Genomic DNA, 22,415 nt, shown 5'->3' with positions numbered 1-22,415 from the left:
AAATAAATAAATAAAATTTAAAACCACTGATAAACAAAAAACTTGATAAACAACAGTTTCTTCCTTTAGTGGAGGAGTCAAGAGGCTGACTTTCCAGACACAGCAAAAAGACAATCCAATCACATATACAACTGCTTCTTAAAAACACACCTTTGTAAACATACATAAATAGTATAAATACATACAATTTAGTGAGACTTGTGAGTCCTGCAAACGCTTCACTAGCATCTTCTATGGCCCATGAAATTTCATTGTTTCTTAAGTTTCTACAAAAATGTTAGGGAAAGACAGATTAGGTTAGTTAACATGACCGTTATAGCACCGGGCATCATCCTGGCATGGCGATGCTAATTTTCATCCTTATTTTAACAGTTATTTACGACAAAGACTTGACTACGGTTTTTAAAGAATGTCTGCAATAAGCAAGCAAGAACTGATTCTCATAAGCAAAGAATTAAGCTGGCCTTGATAAATAAATTAAGCAACGTGGTAAGAGTATTAATCTTCCCAGCTAACAGCCCCTGATTGTGTTAGCATATTTAAAATTATAGTCAGGGTCCTGCAAAAAGCAGGAGGATTTCAAGATGCAGGGGATATGCCTTACAAATGTGATTTTAGACTAATGGGATTTCTGGGTGACCCAATCCTTCCCGCGGGCCCTTAAACCTAAAATGGCTGACAAAGAATTATGTCAGTAGAGAGCTTCATAGCTTGACAGCAATTAAACATGCCCCCTGGGAAGTGACACTGATACACCCATGCGCTAGAGTGATCACTGTTATTTTTAAAAGGAAAAGTATGGATCTTTTAAAATCCACTGTTGCGTCCTCAGAGGAAATGCAATTGTACTACACAATGCCCCGCTGGAAGAAGTACCAGTTATAGATAATCGCTTTTGCTTCCTTAAGTCATCTCATAATAAACACAAAGCTCTTTTCTTAATGAGACATTTAAAGTTGTGTGAGTAACAGGAGATAGGAGATCACGCTTCCTATTTAGCTGTATCTTTACTTGAAGTGAAAGCTAACGGGTTCATTTTATTTTACTAAGCGATAAACACTGAAACAACTGACGACTCAACTCTTCAAGACTTTCCTCCATAGCACAGCATAAATACAACTCACTGGACAAAATGAGTAAGTACTCCGGCAGGAGTATTGATCTAAAGCCAAAATTTCTCAGATCTTATTCTAATTCTGCCTTAACCGTCTCTGTGGCATTAGACAATCATTTACTTCTGCGATTATTTTCCTCAACTTTAATATTAAAAGTAATAATCTGTGGTACTGAAAGAACCTGACTGCCAGTCTTTGAAATGCCAAAAGGCTGCAGCTGCATCTAAGTTCCTGGGTTTAAGCTGGTCTAGGTTCACCTCTAATAATGTAGAAAAAAGAACAACAACAAAAAAATCATTTTTAACTTTCCAGGGCCAAATCTGAAGGAAAAAATACCTCATTAAGCTAAAAAAAAAAAAAAAAAAAAAAAAATTCCAATAAACTTGTGCAGGTATATACACACCTTCACAAAACTATCACGCTAACTTTCTCGCTGATGGCTAGGTCTCCAATTTGGGAGCCTGCCTCTTTTCTGAGATCATTTATCAACCCTGAATATGATGACCAAAAAGTCCCCTATTCAGGAACTTTACAATCTACAAATTCTACTAATTAGCCTTTTTCTCTCATTCTGCTCTGTTTGAAATCACTGTATTTCGTTAAAATACCTCTTCTTTCAATTACATTTCATGACAGAGTAAAACATCCAACTTACAGAAACCCAGAATTTTAGAGTGGAAATTGCCTATAGCAACCATTTACTCCTATGCCCCTCCTCCACTGGAGGAAGACAAAAAGAAAATGACACTCACAGAAGGTTAAGTGATTTTGTTTTTCAGGCAGTATGGTAAAAAGCCAGTGTCAAACAGACCTGGCTCATTGACAAGCTGTGTGACTTTCCCCTGAACGCACCTGATTCTGTCTGGTCTCTGAAACTAAGCAGGGTCAGGCCTGCTTAGTACTTGGATGAAAGACCACTTGGGAATACAAGTTGTATAACTTTAAGCAAATCATTTTAACCTCTCTGAACCTCAGCCTCCTAATATGGAAAAGAGCAATAATATCCTGTTATTCTGAAAGCACCTAGCACACATGAGCTCATTGATAAATTTAAGGTTTTTTGTCCAAAGTCATGCAGGAAATTAGCAGCACTGAACAGGGCTCCTGCCATAGCTGTTCCCACTACACAGCCTGCATCCTTCTGAACGAGTAGCAGTTTTGAAAGTAGTTCAAGGTCGGAGGAACAAGAAAATGTGCATTCTTGACTAGCAACCGTGTTTTATTCCATGGTAACTGAAACAAGAGATGCTCCGTTGTTCAGTTGATTAAATTCGAAATTAAAGTACAAACTGAACTGGCTAGAGACAAGTAAGATTTATGTGTGAGGACAGAGACAAATAAGACTGTCTTGCCCCTAAGTCTAAGATAGAAGAACTGCAAAATGTTAACATAAACATAAATGTGCAGCTTATGATTAGTTATTTTAATTTGCTTTACTGTTTTATAAAAATTAGCAAAAAAGAAAAGACAGATGTACTTACAGTGTCTGAAGATTGGAAAGAAACCTAAATACACCATCAGCAATGTGAGTGACTCTGTTGTCCCCTAAATTCAGTTTCTCCAGTAAGCTCAGACCCACAAAGGCAGATTCATCCAGGCGGGTCAACTGGTTATAGGACAAATCACTAAAAACCAGAAACATGGAAGGTAAGGAATTCATTGTATTTTAATTCAATTTTCCTATTCTCATTCTATTTACATGATAAATTTAGAGCTTTCAACAAACTTCTAATAAAGCAGGATGTTCCATCTCATTATTGGCCATGGGAGTGACTTATCCCAACCTACTCTAGTCTCACAGCCTCCAGCCAAATGCCATCCAGCACTCACAGTTCAGACAGTCTTTGGCAGAACTCCCATGCGTCAGGGCTGATTCTTTCAACAGCATTCTGGCTCACATAGAGCTGTTGTAACATTCGCAAGCCATACAACCACCCCTTGTTCACTTCTGTAAGGTTATTATGCTCTAGTTCTCTGCAGAATTAGAGAAAGAAAGGAGAAAATATGGTTCAGAACAAGACACTGCAATGAGAAGATTCCAAAACTCTTCAAGAGGTCCTGCTCCGTGAGGACTCTATCTTTGCTAAACCCAAGTAAGCCAACCAATTCTACTTGATAAATATTTAGATTTTACTTAAGATTTATCGCTAGGAGGTAGTAAGACTGTCTAAAATACCAAATTTATAAAATCAACCCACTAAGGGGTTTGATATACCTGTTTGAGGTAAATTCTGGTAATTTTCACTGGCCCCAACATTAAGAAAATAAAAACTTGTTAGACAAAATGCTTGTAAGAATGACGAAAAAAATACCAGTTATATATAACAAAGCTTAAAGGGGGCGCCTGAGTGGCTCAGTCAGTTAAGCATCTGACTTTGGCTCAGGTCATGATCCCACCCTTCGTGGGTTCGAGTCCTGCACCGGGCTCTGTGCTGACAGCTCGGAGCCTGGAGCCTGCTTCAGATTCTGTGTCTCCCTCTCTCTCTCTCCCTCCCCTGCTTGGACTCTCTCTGTCTCCCAAAAATAAATAAATACTAAAAACAACAACGACGAAGCTTAAAGAGCTCTGTGTATACTTACTTCACATCAGAGAAGCGAGAAAGAACTAATGTACCTGGGTGTAATTAAAGCAACGGTCTTAGCCATTGGGCACTGACAAGTCCCAGTCAGACTCCTTTCCTAACAAGATTCTATTCCAGTTCACAGTACTTACAATTCTTCCATGTTATCCAAGCCAAAAAAAGCTCCATCCTTAAGTTTGCTAATACCATTCCGCTGCATCTTCAAAGACCTTAAGGAGTCAAGCCCTTGGAATGTCAGACCTTCTATCACCTTAATCTTGTTTCTTTTAAGTTCCCTTTAATAAAAATTGTGTAACAGTCAGACCTTTGGTTTGCTGATTTGCTCTAATAATAATTAAAATAATTTAAAAGAAAAGACAACCTGCTTAAAACCCATCTATTTAGTTACTCACAAGAACTGGAGGTGAGGGAGCTTGAAGATCTTGGGTGGAATCATGCTGATTCTGTTCCTGTTTAACTTTACCACTAGTAAGGAGCTAGATAAATTATCAAAGCAACCAGCCTCCAAGATGGTTATCCTATTATTACTCAAATTCCTAAAATAAACAAGAGAACAAAAAAATTTAGTGCAATGGAACATTCTACCACCTGACAGCTACCTGAAGTCTATGACTGACACCCAGCTCTACCACTTAGCAACTATACACAACTTTACAAATCATTTAACTGCTTTGTTTATGCAAGTGCAAAATAAGAATATCAACTTCATTTAGGTTCAAATGGTATGTATGAATACGCTTTGTAAAGTGTAAAACACTATCGCACACGTTAATTATCATTGTATAGGATAAACCACTATTTAACAAACCACTGCTATTTACCTTTTATAAAACTGTTTAGTAAAACACAATCCAGAATTAAATCTCAAAAATTAACCTCCATACTTAATATTTCCTGATAAGAAAAATAACAACAACCTCAAAAAACTGCCCCTAGGTTTGTTTCACATAAGCATATCAAAATCACAATAAATAACAGACATCTCTGGGAAGATAACTATCAATACATAAACACGCACTTTAAAATAAATCTACTTACAGGTATTTAAGCTGCATTCGAGGAAATGAAGATGTCTTGATTTCTGATATTATATTTGAACTAAGATCTAAATTCTCGAGAGCAGGGTAAAACTGAAACGCCTCTGCATTTATTTCTGGGATTAAATTATGGATTCTATTAAAAAAAAAAAAAGACAAAAAAAAAAGACTATAATGAAGCAACGGACAGAGACCTACCCTAGACCACAAGGATGTTAAATAATGAGGATCGACAAAAAGCCTACCTAAAACAAACATTCTAAAACTGTACTATTCATAATTTAAAAGATCTGAAATCTTACTTACAATGAGAGTTGAGTAATATTAGAGGTTGGTTCTCCAAAATATGGGATTTCTGTTAGCTCATTATAATTCATTTTCCTAGGCAAGGGGGAAAAACAGATTTAAAAGTTTAGAGAGGGAAATGTTGCCTCTTGAGTTCTGGTTTCTGGCTAATAATTATTCTTTAGGATAGGTGCCAAATTTAAAAAGGCCTATGACTCAGAATGAGATAGACTAAATGCATTATGCTGAGAAACTAAAGATTTTAATAAGAAATGCTTTTTCATGGTGTAGCTCTATGATTGATACCAATATTTTGCACATGAAGTATTTTTAATCCCAGCAACGTCCTTGAATTACATTTCTGACAGCTAATTTCAGTCTTCCTTAAAGAAGAAATAACTAAACCATCCATATCTTTTTATACATCTATTTATAAGATAAAAGTTTTAATTAAGTAAATTTTTTAAATACACACACACATTTTTTGATATTACTCACAGTTAGAGAGGGTTGCTTGGGACCATGGATGAATCTGCCCACTGAGATATGGACCCTATCATTCATTAATTTTACAGATGACGTGACATGTCACGACCTGATCCTAGCAGCTCTTTAAACATATGGTCTCCCATGTTTTAGTACATATCTAATATAATCACATTACATTAATCTGGTTTTCAGTCACTGAACAACCTCAATAATCTAGAATACAAAGAAACCAGAAGTAAAAGGCCTCCAAGAAACAAGGTGAAGTTACAAAGTCCATGTAATAAAGCTCATGCATTTCCCATTGACGCGTTTTCAGGACTTTCTTCAGGGCCTATTCTTTCAGCTCATAAGCTTGTCAACTGTTCATTCAGTGCACAGCAGATCAGAACCAGTCAACTGGGGCGGGGAAGCAGAGAATGCAAGGACAATGACAGCATGAACAAGTTATCCCAGTCAGAAACAAATTAAACTGATAATTAATATCATTTTAGAAAATTCCCTCCAAAAAATACATAATAATACATTTCAATATTAAAGGAAAAACTTCAGTGAAGTAGAAAATGAAACTATCATTAAGAGACTCTTGGATACTGAGGAACAAACTGAGGGTGGATGTGGGTGGGAGAGAGGGGAAAGTGGGTGATGGGCATTGAGGAGGGCACCTGTTGGGATGAGCAATGGATATTGTATGGAAACCAATCTGTCAATAAATTATATTTTAAAAAAAGAAAATGAAACTATATTAACCACCACATTACAGACAACAAAAAAAAAAATACTGTATTTCACGTAAATCTACTTTAGACATGATGCCTCCATCTTGGACAAGTCAAGACATAAAAAAGTTTACACAATAGAGCGTTTCACTGGCTCAAATTGGCAAAAAAACAAGCAAAACATATTTACTCTGAAGAGGGAAAAAAAATCTTATTTTTGGTCCCAAGAAAGTAGACAGAATAATATTTCTACACAGTTTGCAACTAATCACCAACCTCTGGCACGATGTCCAGAGTCAGAAATAGTAGCAAAGCCAAAGACAACAGTTTAGGTTTTTAAACAATGTCTTTTAAATTTTTTCCCTCAATTTTTTGATAGCATTTCTGGATTGAACATCCTCAAATGCATAGTTCACCATCAAATCTAAGAGTTTAATAAATATTTAAACAAATAAAAATAACTTACACTTCTTGTAATGTTTGAGACTCCAAGCTGATGTTCCAGTTAGACAACCGATTATGACTCAAATCCCTAATGGAGGACAAAAGATCATTCTTAGTTTAGTGTTGGAAAACAGACTTCAAGGGGCGGGGACTAAAACAATCTAAAAGCCCTATCAAATGTGAATTTTAATACAAAAAAAAAATGTTTCTAAGGGATGAATAAATATCTAGATTTCAAAACAGCTATTTTACATTTCATTTTTATGAGCTTTTTATTTATTTTATTTTTTAAAGTTTATTTAGAGAGACAGAGCACGAATGGGAGAGGGGCAGAAAGAGAGAGACACACACACACAGAATCTGAAGCAGGCTCCAGCCTCTGAGCTGTCAGCACAGAGCCTGACATGGGGCTCGAACTCATGAACCGTGAGATCATGACCTGAGCCAAAGTTGGATGCCCAACTGTCATTTTTATGAGTTTTTTAATAAGTAACTAGGGAATACATTCACATGGTTCAATAATCAAAAAGTATAAAAGGAAATACAGTAAGTCTCCCACCCTGTCATCAGCCATACAATTTTCCTCCCCAACAGCAACAAATGAAAATATACCATTTCTTGTGCAGCCTGTCAAATATTCTATGCACGTACTAGCAAAATTTTATAAAACTGGTGGAATAATTTACACAGTAATGTGCCCTTACTTTTTTCTCATAACAATGTATCTTGTAGATAGATCATTCCACAGCAGTATTATAGAGTCCCTTCATCCCTTTTAGTGATTATCTTCTACTTTCTTACAATGGACTATACTTTATATATTTTTGAAAGAAAAAATATACTTTCTTTAAAGTAACATAATATGAATATATAATTTGCATAATAAATATTATAATACGTAATAATATACTACATTATACTTTAGGTGTAAATAAAAGAAGATTGACTTTACAAACAAGATAGTGAGCCTCTATATGAGAATTGAGGTTGGTCATATCCTTGATAGAGATACGGTCTTCCTAAAAAAAGCAATCTAACTTCAGGGAATAAAAATTCATCTCTAAATTATGTTGATGACGATGACTGTTAGTGGTGGCAGTGGCTAACATTTATTAAGTGGTAGGCACTCTCCTACGTATTTTATACATATTAACTGCCTAAAAATCCACACAACAACCTTATGAGGCAAATCCTTTTACAATTCGCACTTGCCCTAGACAGAAACAGGCAGATAAATAATTTGTCAATCCAAGGTCATACAACTAATCAGTGAGGAAGCCATAAACTTGAGATTCCATCTCACTTCTAGCACGTGGTTTGTTAGATATAGCGGAGATTTCACTGAAATTAGTCAGGAGTCTAAATATTTAAATAGGCTTTAAAAATTCACCTTGATGCTTCCTGGCATCTTTACAGGGCTGAAGTGGAATCCAGCCCACTCAAGCTGTCTGCCCAAGAGATGTATTATACATTACAATATGGCTAGCAATAGGGACACACTAGAGAAACATTACAGATCACTTTATCTCACTGTGCCACCACAGGGAGTTGACAGATGCATGCAGGTTTGAATGATGTCTCTATCACAGCAGAACAATTGGTTCACAGCTAGATCGGTGTCTGTCCATATGTAAAATTTCAGCCACTTTCACTTAGGAGCTTAATTCACACATAACATAACTAAGCCTAGATGAAGCCATCACTTTTCCACAACAGTTCTAAAACCTTTACTCCAAGGTATCTGGCTGGCATCAGATATCAGCTCAAGGACACTCATGACTAGAGGTGTGTGCTGGGAAACGTGAGAGAGAAAAAGAGGAATTTGCTCCACATAAAAATCTTGTATTTGGATACTTTCATCCAATTCACACTTGCGACTGAACAACAAACACTGAATTTTACACAAAAGATATTTACTGTGGCATTTCAACTAAAGAAGAAATTCAGCTCTTCTAATTTAAGTTAGATAGTCCACTTTCTGCTTCAACATGGTTGGTCTGGCAAGTAGAGAGCGAGTACCATCTGTGGAGCAGGCTAGCACAGTGTGATTTAGTTCCATATCTCATGCTTGCTGAAATTTAATTTTTTCCCTTTCATAGATTAAGAGCTTTCATTTTATTTTTTTTAATGTTTATTCATTTTTGACAGAGAGAGAGGCAGAGAATGAGCAGGGGAGAGGCAGAGAGAGAGGGAGACACAGAATCCGAAGCAGGCTCCAGGCTCCAAGCTGTCAGCACAGAGCCTGGCACAGGGCTTGAACTCACAGACTGAGATATCACGACCTGAGCTGAGGTCGGATGCTCAACCGGCTGAGCCACCCAAGTGCCCCAAGAGCTTTCATTTTAACCATACCAGTGCTTCCAAGGCCTTCCCAAACCCTAATCTCTCTGGCAATGTAACTCTTGACTGTATTCATCTCCTGCAGTTCTCTCATGGAAGTCAATGACAAGCAGATAATCGCTTTTAAAGGAAACCATAATTTAAAAAATCTAAAGTAACCGAGTTAACCCAACTTACACATGGCATAAACTATTTTGTATTAAGTATCAGTGAAAACTGTCCAGTGTCTCTAATGAGGGAAAGATGAATTTTCTCTATCTCTTTGAAGAACTTCTAAAGGCTTAAAAAAATTTTTTTTAATGTTTTATTTGTTTTTGAGAGAGAGAGCAAGCGAGCACAAGACGGGGAGGGGCAGAGAGAAAGGGAGACACAGAATTGAAAGCAGTCTTTAGGCTCCGAGCTGCCAGCACAGAGCCTGATGCGGGGCTCAAACCCACCAACCGTGAGATCATGACCTGAGCCAAAGTCGATCAGTCAACCGACTGGGCCACCCAGGTGCCCCAACCTCTAAAGGCTTTTTGATAGAATCCAAAGGATACCTGAAATACTCTGGAGCCTCCCTAGAGGACAATGCTATCTTAAGAATATACACCTCAGATGCCGCAAGTGCACTGGCATGGCGCTTGCTAGGGCTGTCGCCTTACAGAACAGATTGCCTGGGCCCGCAAAAGGATTAATATGCCTTTCTTTGGCTAGAGATTTACAACACTGGCCCTCAATGGAGGAAAAGGAAAAAGAAACAGCTAATTCAAAACCCAAACTCCTATTTTATGGATGTCTGAGCCATGTTCAGACCGTGGTTCTTCGTGTAGGCTGTTCAACTGTGTTGTGCCAGCCAACAGGAGGAAAGGCCAGACTCACAGAAGGGTGTTCATTTAGAAGAAAGCAACACTAATGATCCACAAAACCTCCTGAACTTGTGTTATATTGCCAAAAGCCTAATCAGTTCAGTATTTCCAGTTAATCTACCAAAACAATATTTTAATTCTGTGAGATATACACTAGTGATATCCTATTTTGGTGTCAGTTTTTCAATAAAGTTTTGATTATGGATAAAAAAAAAGAATATATGCCTCAGAGGTCAGAACCCCATAAGGAGGCTCTGTGGAGCCCTTCTGTGACAAATCCACATTAGGTGGAAGTTTAAAAACACTAACAGTGAACTACAATACATTCCTAAAATAGTGCTAGCATTGAAAACAACTACAGTAGTTCCCCCAACCCCCTTATCCACGGTGTGGCTTTGTGTGACTTCAGGTGTTCACAGTCACCCAGGATCTGGAAGCAGATGATCCTAACACTATGCTGCAAATGCCTGCATCGTTCACCTCACTTCATTTCATCATGCAGGCATTTTACCATCCCACAGCATCATAAGAAGGGTGAGTACAGCACAGTGTTTTGAGAGAGACTGCATTCATTTGACTCTTATTATAGTATATTGTTATAACTGTTTTGTTATTATTGCTGTTAATGCCTTACTGTGCCTAATTTATAAATTTTACCATAGGTGTGTATGTGTCAGAAAAAACATGGTAATATATATAGGGTTCAGTGCTATCCATGGTTTCAGGCAACCACTGGGGGTCTTGGAATGTATCTCCTGTGAATAAGGGGGGAGGGGGACTACTATAGTATGAATCAGTATAACTTTAAGTTATCAAAATACCAGCTGTCTGACTAGAATTATATGGATTGATCTGATCATCAGGTACCATGTGCCAGGCACTGTGCTAAATGCTAGGGTCACAAGCTGTCAACTTTAGCAACCTTTTTGTCTTTTTTGAAAGCAACATTGATAGTACTCAGGTGCAGTCACTGGAGAACTAAAGATAGATTCAAGATCAACTTAACCCTTCCCCCTCTTCCCTGGAAATGGGCAAATTCTTTTATACCTAAATTTCACTCTGGAATTTAATCATGACATGTGAATATGGGAGTGCATAGACACATGCTTTCCATAACCATGCCTTTCCTATTTCTTTTTGTAAAGTACTCCAGGGGCGCTTGGGTGGCTCAGTTGGTTACATGTCCAACTTCAGCTCAGGTCATGATCTCATGGTTCATGGGTTCGAGCCCCAGGTCGGGCTCTGTGCTGACAGCTCAGAGCCTGGACCCTGCTTCGGATTCTGTGTCTCCCTCTCTCTCTGCCCTCCCCCACTCAAGCTCTGTCTCTGTCTCAAAAATAAGTGCTTTTTAAAAATTAAAAAAAATAATAAAGTACTCCAAAACAGCTGAAGAAGACTAAAATTGGAAGACTTCTATTATCAGATATAAAACTCCTAGATTAAGAATTTGAATGATTTTTTAAAGTCTCTCATCATCATTCCCAGTGGCCAATCATTAATTCCATTTAGTGTGGATAATAAGCTAATGCTAGTGTTAGGCTTTTTTTTTTTTTAAAGTGGTAGTCCTGAAATGAAGAAGTATCTTTCAAAAATTTTCACTTTGAATATCCCTAAGATGTACTTAAGAACCTGAAGTAATCCAATGCTTGATAAATACAGCCTAAAGAGTCTAGCTTTGTAATAGCCAATTATCTTTCCTTTATTTTTAAACACCACTAATATCTGAGTATTTATGGATACGATGTTTGGAGAGTAAAGGTCTCACAGAAGGCCTTATCTCAATGTTGTCAACTCAGCTCCCACTCATGCCAATTTACAGGGATGTAAGCTGTAATAAGTGATGAATTATTAAAGTTCTTGATATCATGTGGAGCCAGAGGTGCCATTAATGTAGTCGTTTAGTACCATCAGGGTGTAAATAATTTATAGAATGTACAGAGCAATCACAATGCTCTGAGGAGGAAATTAAGGTCTGCAAGGCAATTGCAAAAAAATCCTGCAGCATCAGAGATGCACAGGTTCTCTTCTGCCCGGTCACATGTGTACACTTCTGAGTCATCATCAATCTTTTTTGTTTTTGAGAATCTGCAGCACTAATAGGCTATGCTGTGAACTTCAACAACAACAATGCTTTAAAAGTGAAAAGAGCCCTTCACTGAAGTTAAAAGGATACATCATATCCACTAGTTTGGGTATGACAATGCTACACGGATTTTATCCAGCAAAATTTGCCCTTTTGTGAATGGAAATCCCTGTCTTGTTAATTAAACTATATCTAGCATAATTTATTTTTAAAAATAATACTCAGGATTAACATTACAATCAATCACCATACTGGTTTTAAACAAGTTGATGGCCTTGAGTACTCCTGGAGTATACGAAAGACAAGGATTCCAAAACAACTCTTAAAATTCTGTCTGCTTGTAGGTTTTTCTTCTACTACTACCAGCATTACACCAAAAGCTATTCCTTCTTGGAACTGTCAGCTTTCTTGTCTGTAACGGTGCTACCTGTAGTTTTTCTAACTCATTGCTTCTAATCAACTGTCATAGGCAGGAAACCCCAGTGCATGTTAGAACTATCTGAAATGGGAGTAAATGAGATCTGAGTGAGAGTCTGAGCAGCTCCATTTATGAAGAAATGCTTCCTGGAAGCATTTTGGTTTTTTGGTTGAACCAGAGATGGCTAGAGATGTTGGGTAAATTATCTTTAGCATAAATGAGATTTTATTATAGCATGAAGCATAATGCAATTCCAAATTAAATAGTCTATCCTTCACTTACATCACTTATTCGTAATATAATGTATATGAATCCAAAAAGTTGGAGGTGGTAAGAAGATGGCAGCATTCATTTCAAGAATCAGAGGCATGTTTTGTTTTCTTCCATTATCTTTTGCTGGATTCTTAATGACTGAAAATGTCGCTTCACTGGAAGGAATACAATTTTAGTATATGTGCTACCGAAGCAAGCACCCATTGGAAGGAATACAACAAAAAACCAGGAAATATGAATTCTACAGTTACACTTAGGAATAGAGTTTCCATGTGCCCAGTTCTGGGCCCCTGGGCGAGGCATTCAACCTGTCTAATCTTCAGTCTCTTTTACATTTAACTGTACCAAACTCACCCAACTGCTCAGATTTAAAAAAATAATTATATATATAAAATGCTTAGAAGACAAATGAGCATGTATATAGTAAGTTACTACTGGATGGCCCAGCATTATCACTTTTTCTGAGTATTTATCTATTTTATACACAGATATTATCCACTTCCCAAGCCAATTAATTAATTGGAACTACTCCCCTACATTAACTTAAAAGTAGTAAACTAAATATTGCTTATGAGCTCCAATTTTAAACTTTTTTTTAAATGTTTATTTTTGAGAGAGAGAGAGAGAGAGCATGAGCAGGGGAGGGGCAGAGAGAGAGGGAGACACAGATTCCAAAGCAGGCTCCAGGATCTGAGCTGTCAGCATAGAGCCTGACGTGGGGTTTGAACTCAGGAACCGTGAGATCATGACCTGAGCCAAAGTCGGACACTGAACCACCCAAGCACCTAACTCAAATTTTATGAGAAAGATTCCAATAACAAGGCAGTCCACCAAAGGTTTGGTCAAGTTATTGAAATACATACCTATATCACAAGATTTGATGTTTTAGAATAACCCAGTGATCTTTGGATCTATTCTATATATAGACACATAATTATGAAGAGATATCTACCAGGAACTTGTTAGAAAAGCAAAATCATAAAATAAAAAGAAACCTAAATATTTATCAAAATGGGATCAGTAAATAACTTATGAAAGTTCCATACAACAGATATCTCTGCAGCAATAACACATTTATTTATGCATGGTACACTATATGGCTTCCTTCATGTGTGTGCATACATGTGTGCACACATTTTAAAAAAAAAGAAAAAAGATATATATATGTGTAGAACTTTGAGAAGTATACCCAAGAAACAGTTGACAGTGGGTTTTCCTTAGGTGGGACAAAGGAACTGTTATTTTTCCACTTTATATGCCTTAACAGTTTACTATGGGAAAATACTGTCTACAATTAAACTCACAAAATCTATCTTCAACCGGGGTGCCTGGGTGGCTCAGTCAGTTAAGTGTACGACTTCGGCTCAGGTCATGATCTCACAGTTGAGTTTGAGCCCCAAGTCAAGCTCTGTGGTAACAGGGTGGAGCCTTAAGCCCGCTTATTCTGTGTCTCCCTCTCTCTCTGCCCCTCTCCCACGTGCTCTCTCTCTCAAAAATAAAATAAAAACATTAATAATTTTTTTTTAGAAAATCTATCTTCAACCAAGAAAGTAACTAGGAAAGATTTTAATTCTGTTACTCTTCTAAGAAATTAGAATTCTTCCCACAGAATGTTTTTCAGAATAACACCCTAAATTGACCAAATTAGGCTAATTACAAACTGGACAAAAGGAAAAAAAAAACCAAAAACTAGATGTTTTCTTGTGTTCCTAATCAGTAATATACCTCAGAAAGATAGTAGAAAATGCAAACATACTAGACTTAGTTTTTGGACTGATTTATGAAACACTAAACTCCACTGTAGAACCCAGTGGGCAGGTAAAATTTAAGCAAGCAGCACAAAACCATTGCATACTAATAAAATAATAATTCAGCAATTGAAGAACAAATGCTGTTGCTTAGACATGAAAATATACAGAAAGCTATGCATTTTCCATCATCATTAGTAAGCATTTTCTGGGTATCAACTGGGTTCACACCTTTTTTATATCAGATTATTTATGTATTATTGGTGTTATAAAGATTTTTAGGGGGCGCCTGGGTGGCTCAGTCGGTTAGGCGGCCGACTTCGGCTCAGGTCATGATCTCGCGGTCCGTGAATTCGAGCCCCGCGTCGGGCTCTGTGCTGACCGCTCAGAGCCTGGAGCCTGTTTCAGATTCTGTGTCTCCCTCTCTCTGACCCTCCCCCATTCATGCTCTGTCTCTCTGTCTCAAAAATAAACGTTAAAAAAAAAAATTTTTAAAAAAAAAAAGATTTTTAGGAGTGAATGGATATTAAAACAAGTTATCTTATCATTTACATCATTGATAGAAAAGGAAGGTCTAACCAAAGCCAAGCATTGGCTGGGTTTTTCATTATTAATGTAATCCATCATTCCTTAACATCCACCTAGCTTAACCTGGCACAAAGTCTAGTATCTCCTCAAATAAGCATATCGACACTCTGGGTTGGTTATGCTTTTCTTGCAGCAACCTGCCAAGATTTTGATTATATAAGCAAGACATAATAGTGATTTTGCAAACAGATATGTGAAAAATAAAAATGTAAGAGAAACCCAAAGCTAAGAAGTATTGTTACACATTTATTTATGCCACACTTCACTGATGTTGCACTATTTATGGTTTAACTTTAAAACTGCTCATCACCATTAGTTATTCTGATAGTTATTCCTACAGTTAAGTTTGTTACAAATGACATAAGTTCTTTCTGGGGGAAAAACTGAGGAAGGACAAGATAAGGAGAAAGGTAAAAAAAAAAAAAAGCATGCACTTAAAAAAAAAAAAAAAGGCTTATAGCAAAGTAAAACTTGTATTAACTATTCTGCTCCTCTGGTTTTTGTCCCAAACATAAAATTAAAAATTTAGATGGGATCTAGTTACTTAAATTGATTTTTTATTTGCATGAGCTGAACATCTTAACATTTTTGATGACTGGAATATTACAGAATAAACCAGGTAAGTCACTTACTTTGGCATGGAAAAGAAAATAGTGCATAAGAATGCTGCATAAGATTCCAGATTTTTTAAAAAATATTTTTGTTACACTTTTAATAGGATGTGTTTTCTCTGCTAAATGCCAGTTTTCCATTAGTATTTAAGGACCTTTAAAACATAAAATGTGCCATATAAAATGTCATGGACCAAAGATGAGGGAAATGTATTTTCTAGCATCAGGATTCTTTGAATATCCAAGTGCAGACTATATATGTTGTGTATTAAGAAAAGCAAAATATTTTTAATATATTAAAACATAAGCAGGACAATATTCCCTATAAAAATGTAAGTGTCCTCCAAAGCATAAAGGACTTCTAAAGAATTAAGCACAGATCTCAATTAACATTCAATAAGCAACAACTGCCCATGGTTCAGTACTTCTCTACCACTGCTGCAGCATCATCAGAGAAGACCCTAATATACTGATGCTAGGGTCTCACCCCAGACCAATCAAATCAGAATCACTGGGGTGTGGGGCTCAAGTAACAGTATTTTGTAAAAGCTCTCCAAGTGACAGTCAGCCCTGAGAACGATTGCACTCATCCAAAAATCTAATACACCAAAGTCTGTGGCCAGAGGATGCTCTGTTGAGATTCTTTCAATTCTTTCCCTTTTCTTGGGCCTATAATAAACCTGTCAACAAAGATTTGACACCTACCATTTGCCTGGCAACACGCTAAGCAAACATGAACAAAACAGACATTTTGGGAGTTTATATGATCCCTCTTGGAGTTTACAGGATCACCTTGAAGTCTCACTGACACCCAGATGCCACTAAATTATATTTACTATCAAGATGAAATTCCTATAAAATAAATTCCTATTTGTAACACAGGAAGGAAGGATAAAAGGGGTAAAGGAAGTTATGGATGCTTTTATTTCTATTTAATACATTTGTTTTGCTTTTTTTTTTTTAATTGAAATCCAAGTTAGTTAACATATAGTGTAATAACAATTTCAGGAATAGAACTTAGTGATTCATCACTTAACACATCACCCAGAGCTAATCCCAACAAGCGTACTCCTTAATGCCCCTAGCCCATTTAACCCATCCCCCCCACCCAACACGCCACCAGCAACCCTCAGGTTGTTCTCCATATTTAAGAGTCTCTTATGGTTTGTCTCCCTCTTGTTTTTATCTTATTTTTGCTTCCCTTCCCTATGTTCATCTATTTTGTTTCTTAAATTCCACATATGAGTGAAGTCATATTAGTCTTTCTCTGACTTATTTTGCTTGGCATAATACCCTCTAGTTCCATCCACATTGTTGCAAATCGCAAGTATTCATTCTTTTTGGTCGCCAAGTAATATTCCAATGTGTGTGTGTAGACACGCGCGTGTGCACACACACACACACACACATATATATCACATCATCTTCATCCAGTCATCAGTCGATGGACATTTGGGCTCTTTTTATACTTTGGCTATTGTCGACAGCACTGCTCTAAACATTGGGGTGCATATGTCCCTTCAAATCAGCATTTTTGTATCCTTTGGACAAATACCCAGTAGTGCAATTGCTGGGTTGCAGGGTAGTTCTATTTTTAATTTTTTGAGGAACCTCCATACTGTTTTCCAAAGTGGCTGCAGTTCCACTTCAGAGTGGCTGCAGTGTTTTCCTGTTTACATCCCCATCAGCAGTGCAAAAGAGATCCTCTTTCTCTGCATCCTTACCATTATCTGTTGTTGCCTGAGTTGTTAATGTTAGCCATTCTGACAAGTGTGAGGTGGTATCTCATTGTGGTTTTGATTTGTTTTTCCCTGATGATGAGTGATGTGGAGCTTCTTTTCATGTGTGTGTTAGCCATCTGGATGTCGTCTTTGGAAAAGTGTCTATTCATGTCTTTCACCATTTCCTCACTGGATTATTTGTTTTTTGAGTGTTTAGGTTGATAAGGTCTTTATAGATTTTGGATACTAGCCCTTTTCTTGATATGTCACTTGCAAATAACTTCTCCTATTCCACTGGCTGCGTTTCAGTTTTGCTGACTATTTCCCTCTCTGTGCAGAAGATTTTACCTCAATCCCAATAGTTCATTTTTGCTTTTGTTTCTCTTGCCTCCAGAGACATATCAAGTAAGAAATTGCTGTAGCTGAGGTCAAAGAGGTTGTTGCCTGCTTTCTCCTTAAGGATTTTGATGGCTTCCTGTCTTACGTTTAGGTCTTTCATCCATTGAGTTTACTTTTGTGTATGGTGTAAGAGAGTGGTCCAAGTTCATTCTTCTGCATGTCGCTGTCCAGTTTTCTCAGCACCATTTGCTGAAGAGACTCTTTTTTTCCTGGATATTCTTTCCTGCTTTGTCAAAGATTAGTTGGCTATACATTTGTGGGTCTATTTCTGGGTTCTCTATTCTGTTCCATTGACATAAGTGTCTGTTTTTGTGCCAGTACCACACTGTTTTGATGATTACGGCTTTGTAACACAGCCTGAAGTCTGGAATTGTAATGCCTCCAGGTTTTCTTTTTCAGGATTGCTTTGGCTATTCAGGGTCTTTTCTGGTCCCATACAAATTTTATAATTGTTTGTTCTAGCTCTGTGAAGAATGTTGGTATTATTTTGATAGGGACTGCACATTTATTTTGCTTTTTAAAAAATGAGTATATATGCCCTTTTATAATTTATGTATGCTTTTAAAAAAATTTTTATTTTGAGAGAGCGAGAAAGAAAGCGAGAACGTGCGTGAGCAGGGGAGAAGGGCCAGGGGGAGGGGGCAGAGGAAGAGAAGCTCCATGCTCAGCACTGAGCCTGATGCGGGGCTCAATCCCATGATCCTGAACTGAGATCATGACCTGAGCCGAAATCAAGAGTCAGATACTCAACTGAATGAGCGACCCAGACGCCCCTATGTAAGCTTTTTAAAATAAGATTTTTTTTTTTTCAAGATTTTACTTTTAGGTAATCTCTACACCCAACATGGGGCTCAAACTTACAACCCTAAGATCAAGAGTCACAAGCTCCACCAACTGAGCCAGCCAGGTACCCCAAATAAGATATTAAATTTATTCACTTATTTGGAGAGAGCGCACACGCATGAGCGCAAGCAGGAGAGACACAGAGAGAGAGAGAGAGAGAGAGAGAGAGAGAGAGAGAGAAAGAGGAGAGAATCCCAAGCAGGTTTTGCACCATCAGGGCAGAGCCCAAACTCGATGCTGGGCTCAAACTCATGAATCATGAGATGATGTCCTGAGCCAAAACCAAGAGCCAGATGTTCAACAGACTAAGCCATCCAGGTGCCCCACCCCCACCCAAACCAGGATTTTCAAAATCAATTTGTAGTTACATGCAGCAAGAAATATTAGTTAATTCTTGGATAATCCTTGGCTACATAATTTCACTGGGGAGGACTGGGATTTGGGCTTGGGTATGAGAGCCCAATAGCAAAGCTAATGACCCTAGGTTTCTTTCCTTTTTGCAGTAAAGAAGTAAATCCCTTAACTATTGTTTCCATGCCCAGCAAGATCTTATCTGAAAGGGCAAAGGTTGAAGGTAAAAATCCTTAGGGGTTTACTAAGCACGCTATCACTCTTCTTTCCAAGTGGTTCTGACATCTAAAATTAAGTGCCACTCAGGGCAAGGCAAGCACTGGAAGCAAAGTTAATTAAGAGAAACAAACAGACTGCACAAAGAAAAGTAATTAAAGCAATACCACTTTCCCCCTACCAAGTTATCAAAAACAAAACTTTTAATAATAATCAATGCTAGATAAAGTGTGTTAAGACAGGCACTTTCAGGGGGACCTGGGTGGCTCAGTCGGTTAAGTGTCCGACTTCGGCTCAGGTCATGATCTCGTGGTTTGTGAGTTTGAGCCCTGCATCGGGCTCTGTGCTGACAGCACAGAGCCTGGAGCCTGCTTTGGATTCTGTGTCTCCCCCTCTCTCTGCCCCTCCCATGCTCATGCTGTGTCTGTCTCTAAATAATAAATGTTAAAAAAAAAAAAAAAAAAAAAAGACAGGCACTTTCATAGTGCCAAAACAAGTTTAAATTATGCTGGGCTCAATGTAAAATACCAAGATAATTCAGGGTAGACCTGTGTTAACAACCAGTCCTAAATGATCTGTATCAGATATATATTAGTTCAGATATAAGGTTCTCTCATTGTAGGCTTTCTCACTTGGGTATCTCCTGAACTAATAAAAATGCCTTGAAGATCGCAAAAGATTTCATGGGATCACATCTGTTTGTCACTTCCCCAGACAGACCAAGATAAAAATGAAATATGTTAAATCTTTAGTACAATCAAAGAAAAGCATACTGTATAAGCTTTGAAATGATTTCTGGAAGTCAAACAATTCATTATAACAGTAGTATGCAAGCCAAGGACAATATATATTTGATTCTGGAAACACTATAGTAGTATATTCCCATCCCCCCAAAACGTACTTTAGGAATTTTCCAGCAGGTCTGTTTCTTTTGAAGAATAAAACTGGTGTTTCTCCTAGCGCCTAGAAAGACAGGGCATGTGAAAGACAAAATGCCTTTTGAAGTACCCCAACTCTAGAAACAGATGGCTGCTGTACAGGTAGGAATGAGGTTGTACAGGCTATTAAAAACTCCTCAAACCACAGCTGTAAACCATGACACTCAATATGTTACTGATTATTCATTAATATTTAGTAAATATCTAATAGATGCTACAAAGTCCTATAAAAACAAAATTATTTGTGCATGGAAAAAAGTTTTTCTGAATTTTAGTACACTTACACAAAACACCTCAGACAGAGTAGGATGGGAGCTACAGTTAGTAGTAACTTAATGTGCCTATATTTAGAATTTTTCTCTTTTGGTAAAAAAAAAAAAAAAAAAAAAGAAAAAGAAAAAAAAAAGATGATGTTAAAATACAAATAATTAGCTAATACCCTGATTCATTCACAATGTTTCCTATGGAAAATGAGATGCCTTAAAAAAAAATCATCTAATAAGATATATAAAAGACTAGAGAAGCAAATGAATAAATTCAAATGCTTTGAATTTATCCTGATCTACCTTCTCAGAAGGCAAAATCACACACTTTAATTCAATTACTTACTACATTCATTCAACAAATGTTTTTGAGTACCTACTACTGCTGATCACTGTTCATCTACAGCAACGAACAAAAATCCACACCCTCATAATATTTACAATCTACTGAAAAGAAGACAAAGTAAAATATGTAGCATGTCAGAAGATGATGCCTGCTAAAGGCAAAAAGAGGGCCAAGGGAGTTGGGGCTGTCTCTGGGAGAGGAGAGATAACCTGAAGGACCTGAGATTGTGGAGACTGGTGTAAACAAGAATCAAGGGCATAATGAGACTGGTGGTGATGGTCTCCTACCAGACACTAGTTGGTGGTGAGAATGTGACAGGTGAGGGGAATGATGGGGTAGGGAATCTTTCCAGTTCTTTACTCCAAAGTGTAGACTTGGAACAGAGTGATACTATCCACAGCAAAAAGAGTTTCCTCTGATTTCTGACCTATGGAAGCCTAGAGGCCAAGAGAAGGAAGTTCGATCTGGGTTTGATCAGAGTAAACCAGGCTTCCTAAACCACTGCAGGCGGGGCGACTGGGTGCCTCGGTCAGGCATCCCATTTCGGCTCAGGTTGTGATCTCAAGCCCCATGTTGGGCTCTGTGCTGACAGCTCAGAGCCTGGAGCCTACTTTGGATTCTCCCCCACTTACATTCTGTCTCTCTCCCAAAAATAAATAAACATTAAAAAAAAAATTAAACCAGGGCAAGCTCAGTTTCATGACCTCTGTGTAAGAAGTATGGTGAGGGGCGCCTGGGTGGCTCAGTTAGTTGAGCGTCTGACTTTGGCTCAGGTCATGATCTCACAGTACAGGGTTGGAGCCCCCCATCAGTCTCTGTGCTGACAGCTCAGAGCCTGCAGCCTGCTCCAGATTCTGTGTCTCCCTATCTCTGCCCCTCACCTGCTTGCTCGCTCACTCTCTCTCTCTCTCAGAAATAAACATTAAAAAATTAAGAAAAAAATAGTATGGTAAAAAGTATCATGGACACAACAAAATGGATGGAGGAAGTGGAAAATAACGGTTGACTGTAATAAATGAGGTAAATGAAGGACCTCAGAAGAAAGGAAATCACATCTGTACTTTTTAAAAGGACTCATTTTCAGTTCACCACCTTGTGGTTTAAAGCAATTAAAGTTCTTTTCACATTTCAGCTAGATTATACAACCAAAGAGTATCAAGTTACGTCAAAGTTATGGTCCTGCCTCTCATAGTTTCCTTCATAACATACAATGGAAGGCTGATAGTTCATTTTCAGAAAACATATGTACATCTGAAATGAGCTTAGGAGGCCCTCAAATCAACTCCCCTAACATATCACTTTCTAAAACCTAAAAATGTTTTCCAAAGAGTATCTTAATCCTTACCAGTATCACTATAAATGCAGAACAGAAGGATATTACAGATTACCTGCCCCTTTACAAAGGAAGTATGAAGTACAGACAAAGCTATGCAGTTTTTCCTTGACATCACACAAGTTACTGAGAGTGAGGTCAGGACCTTTGAAGGGATAAAGGATGGCTCCACCTGTTAACTAACAGTGAAAACATTTTGCCAATGTCACTTAACAGCAAGACACTGACCTCTGTGTAAATTTGGACTTCCTAGAATTATTCTACATAAGTTAATGTCCTCTTTGTATGCTAAAGAACTCATCAATTCACAACTATTCTCAAAGAACAAATGCAAACAAAAATTTTTTTTAATGTTTATTTATTTTTGAGAGAGAGAGAGAGAGAGCACTGACACCAATGCAACTGGTGGCGGGGGGGGGGGGGGGGCA

The 22,415-nt window shown here is 37.7% G+C and overlaps 1 protein-coding gene across 2 annotated transcripts in view; it reads right to left on the bottom strand.

Annotated features, from left to right (window-relative positions):
* LRIG2 (leucine rich repeats and immunoglobulin like domains 2) overlaps positions 1–22,415 on the bottom strand; it is a 64,643-nt gene that overhangs the window by 25,526 nt on the left and 16,702 nt on the right. For both annotated transcript variants that reach the window (XM_043575873.1, XM_043575874.1), the window contains exons 2-9: positions 6,691–6,756; positions 5,041–5,115; positions 4,736–4,870; positions 4,090–4,233; positions 3,829–3,972; positions 2,946–3,089; positions 2,597–2,740; positions 186–266 (exon numbers count right to left, since the gene is read on the bottom strand). In XM_043575873.1, the coding sequence (XP_043431808.1) occupies positions 186–266; positions 2,597–2,740; positions 2,946–3,089; positions 3,829–3,972; positions 4,090–4,233; positions 4,736–4,870; positions 5,041–5,115; positions 6,691–6,756 (933 nt within the window). The remainder of the gene's footprint in view (positions 1–185; positions 267–2,596; positions 2,741–2,945; positions 3,090–3,828; positions 3,973–4,089; positions 4,234–4,735; positions 4,871–5,040; positions 5,116–6,690; positions 6,757–22,415) is intronic.

This window comes from Prionailurus bengalensis, chromosome C1 (assembly GCF_016509475.1).
Source record: "Prionailurus bengalensis isolate Pbe53 chromosome C1, Fcat_Pben_1.1_paternal_pri, whole genome shotgun sequence".
In the NCBI taxonomy this organism is placed as follows: domain Eukaryota; kingdom Metazoa; phylum Chordata; class Mammalia; order Carnivora; family Felidae; genus Prionailurus; species Prionailurus bengalensis.
Note: the sequence above shows the minus strand (reverse complement) of the source record. Positions and strands in the feature narration are given on the sequence as shown.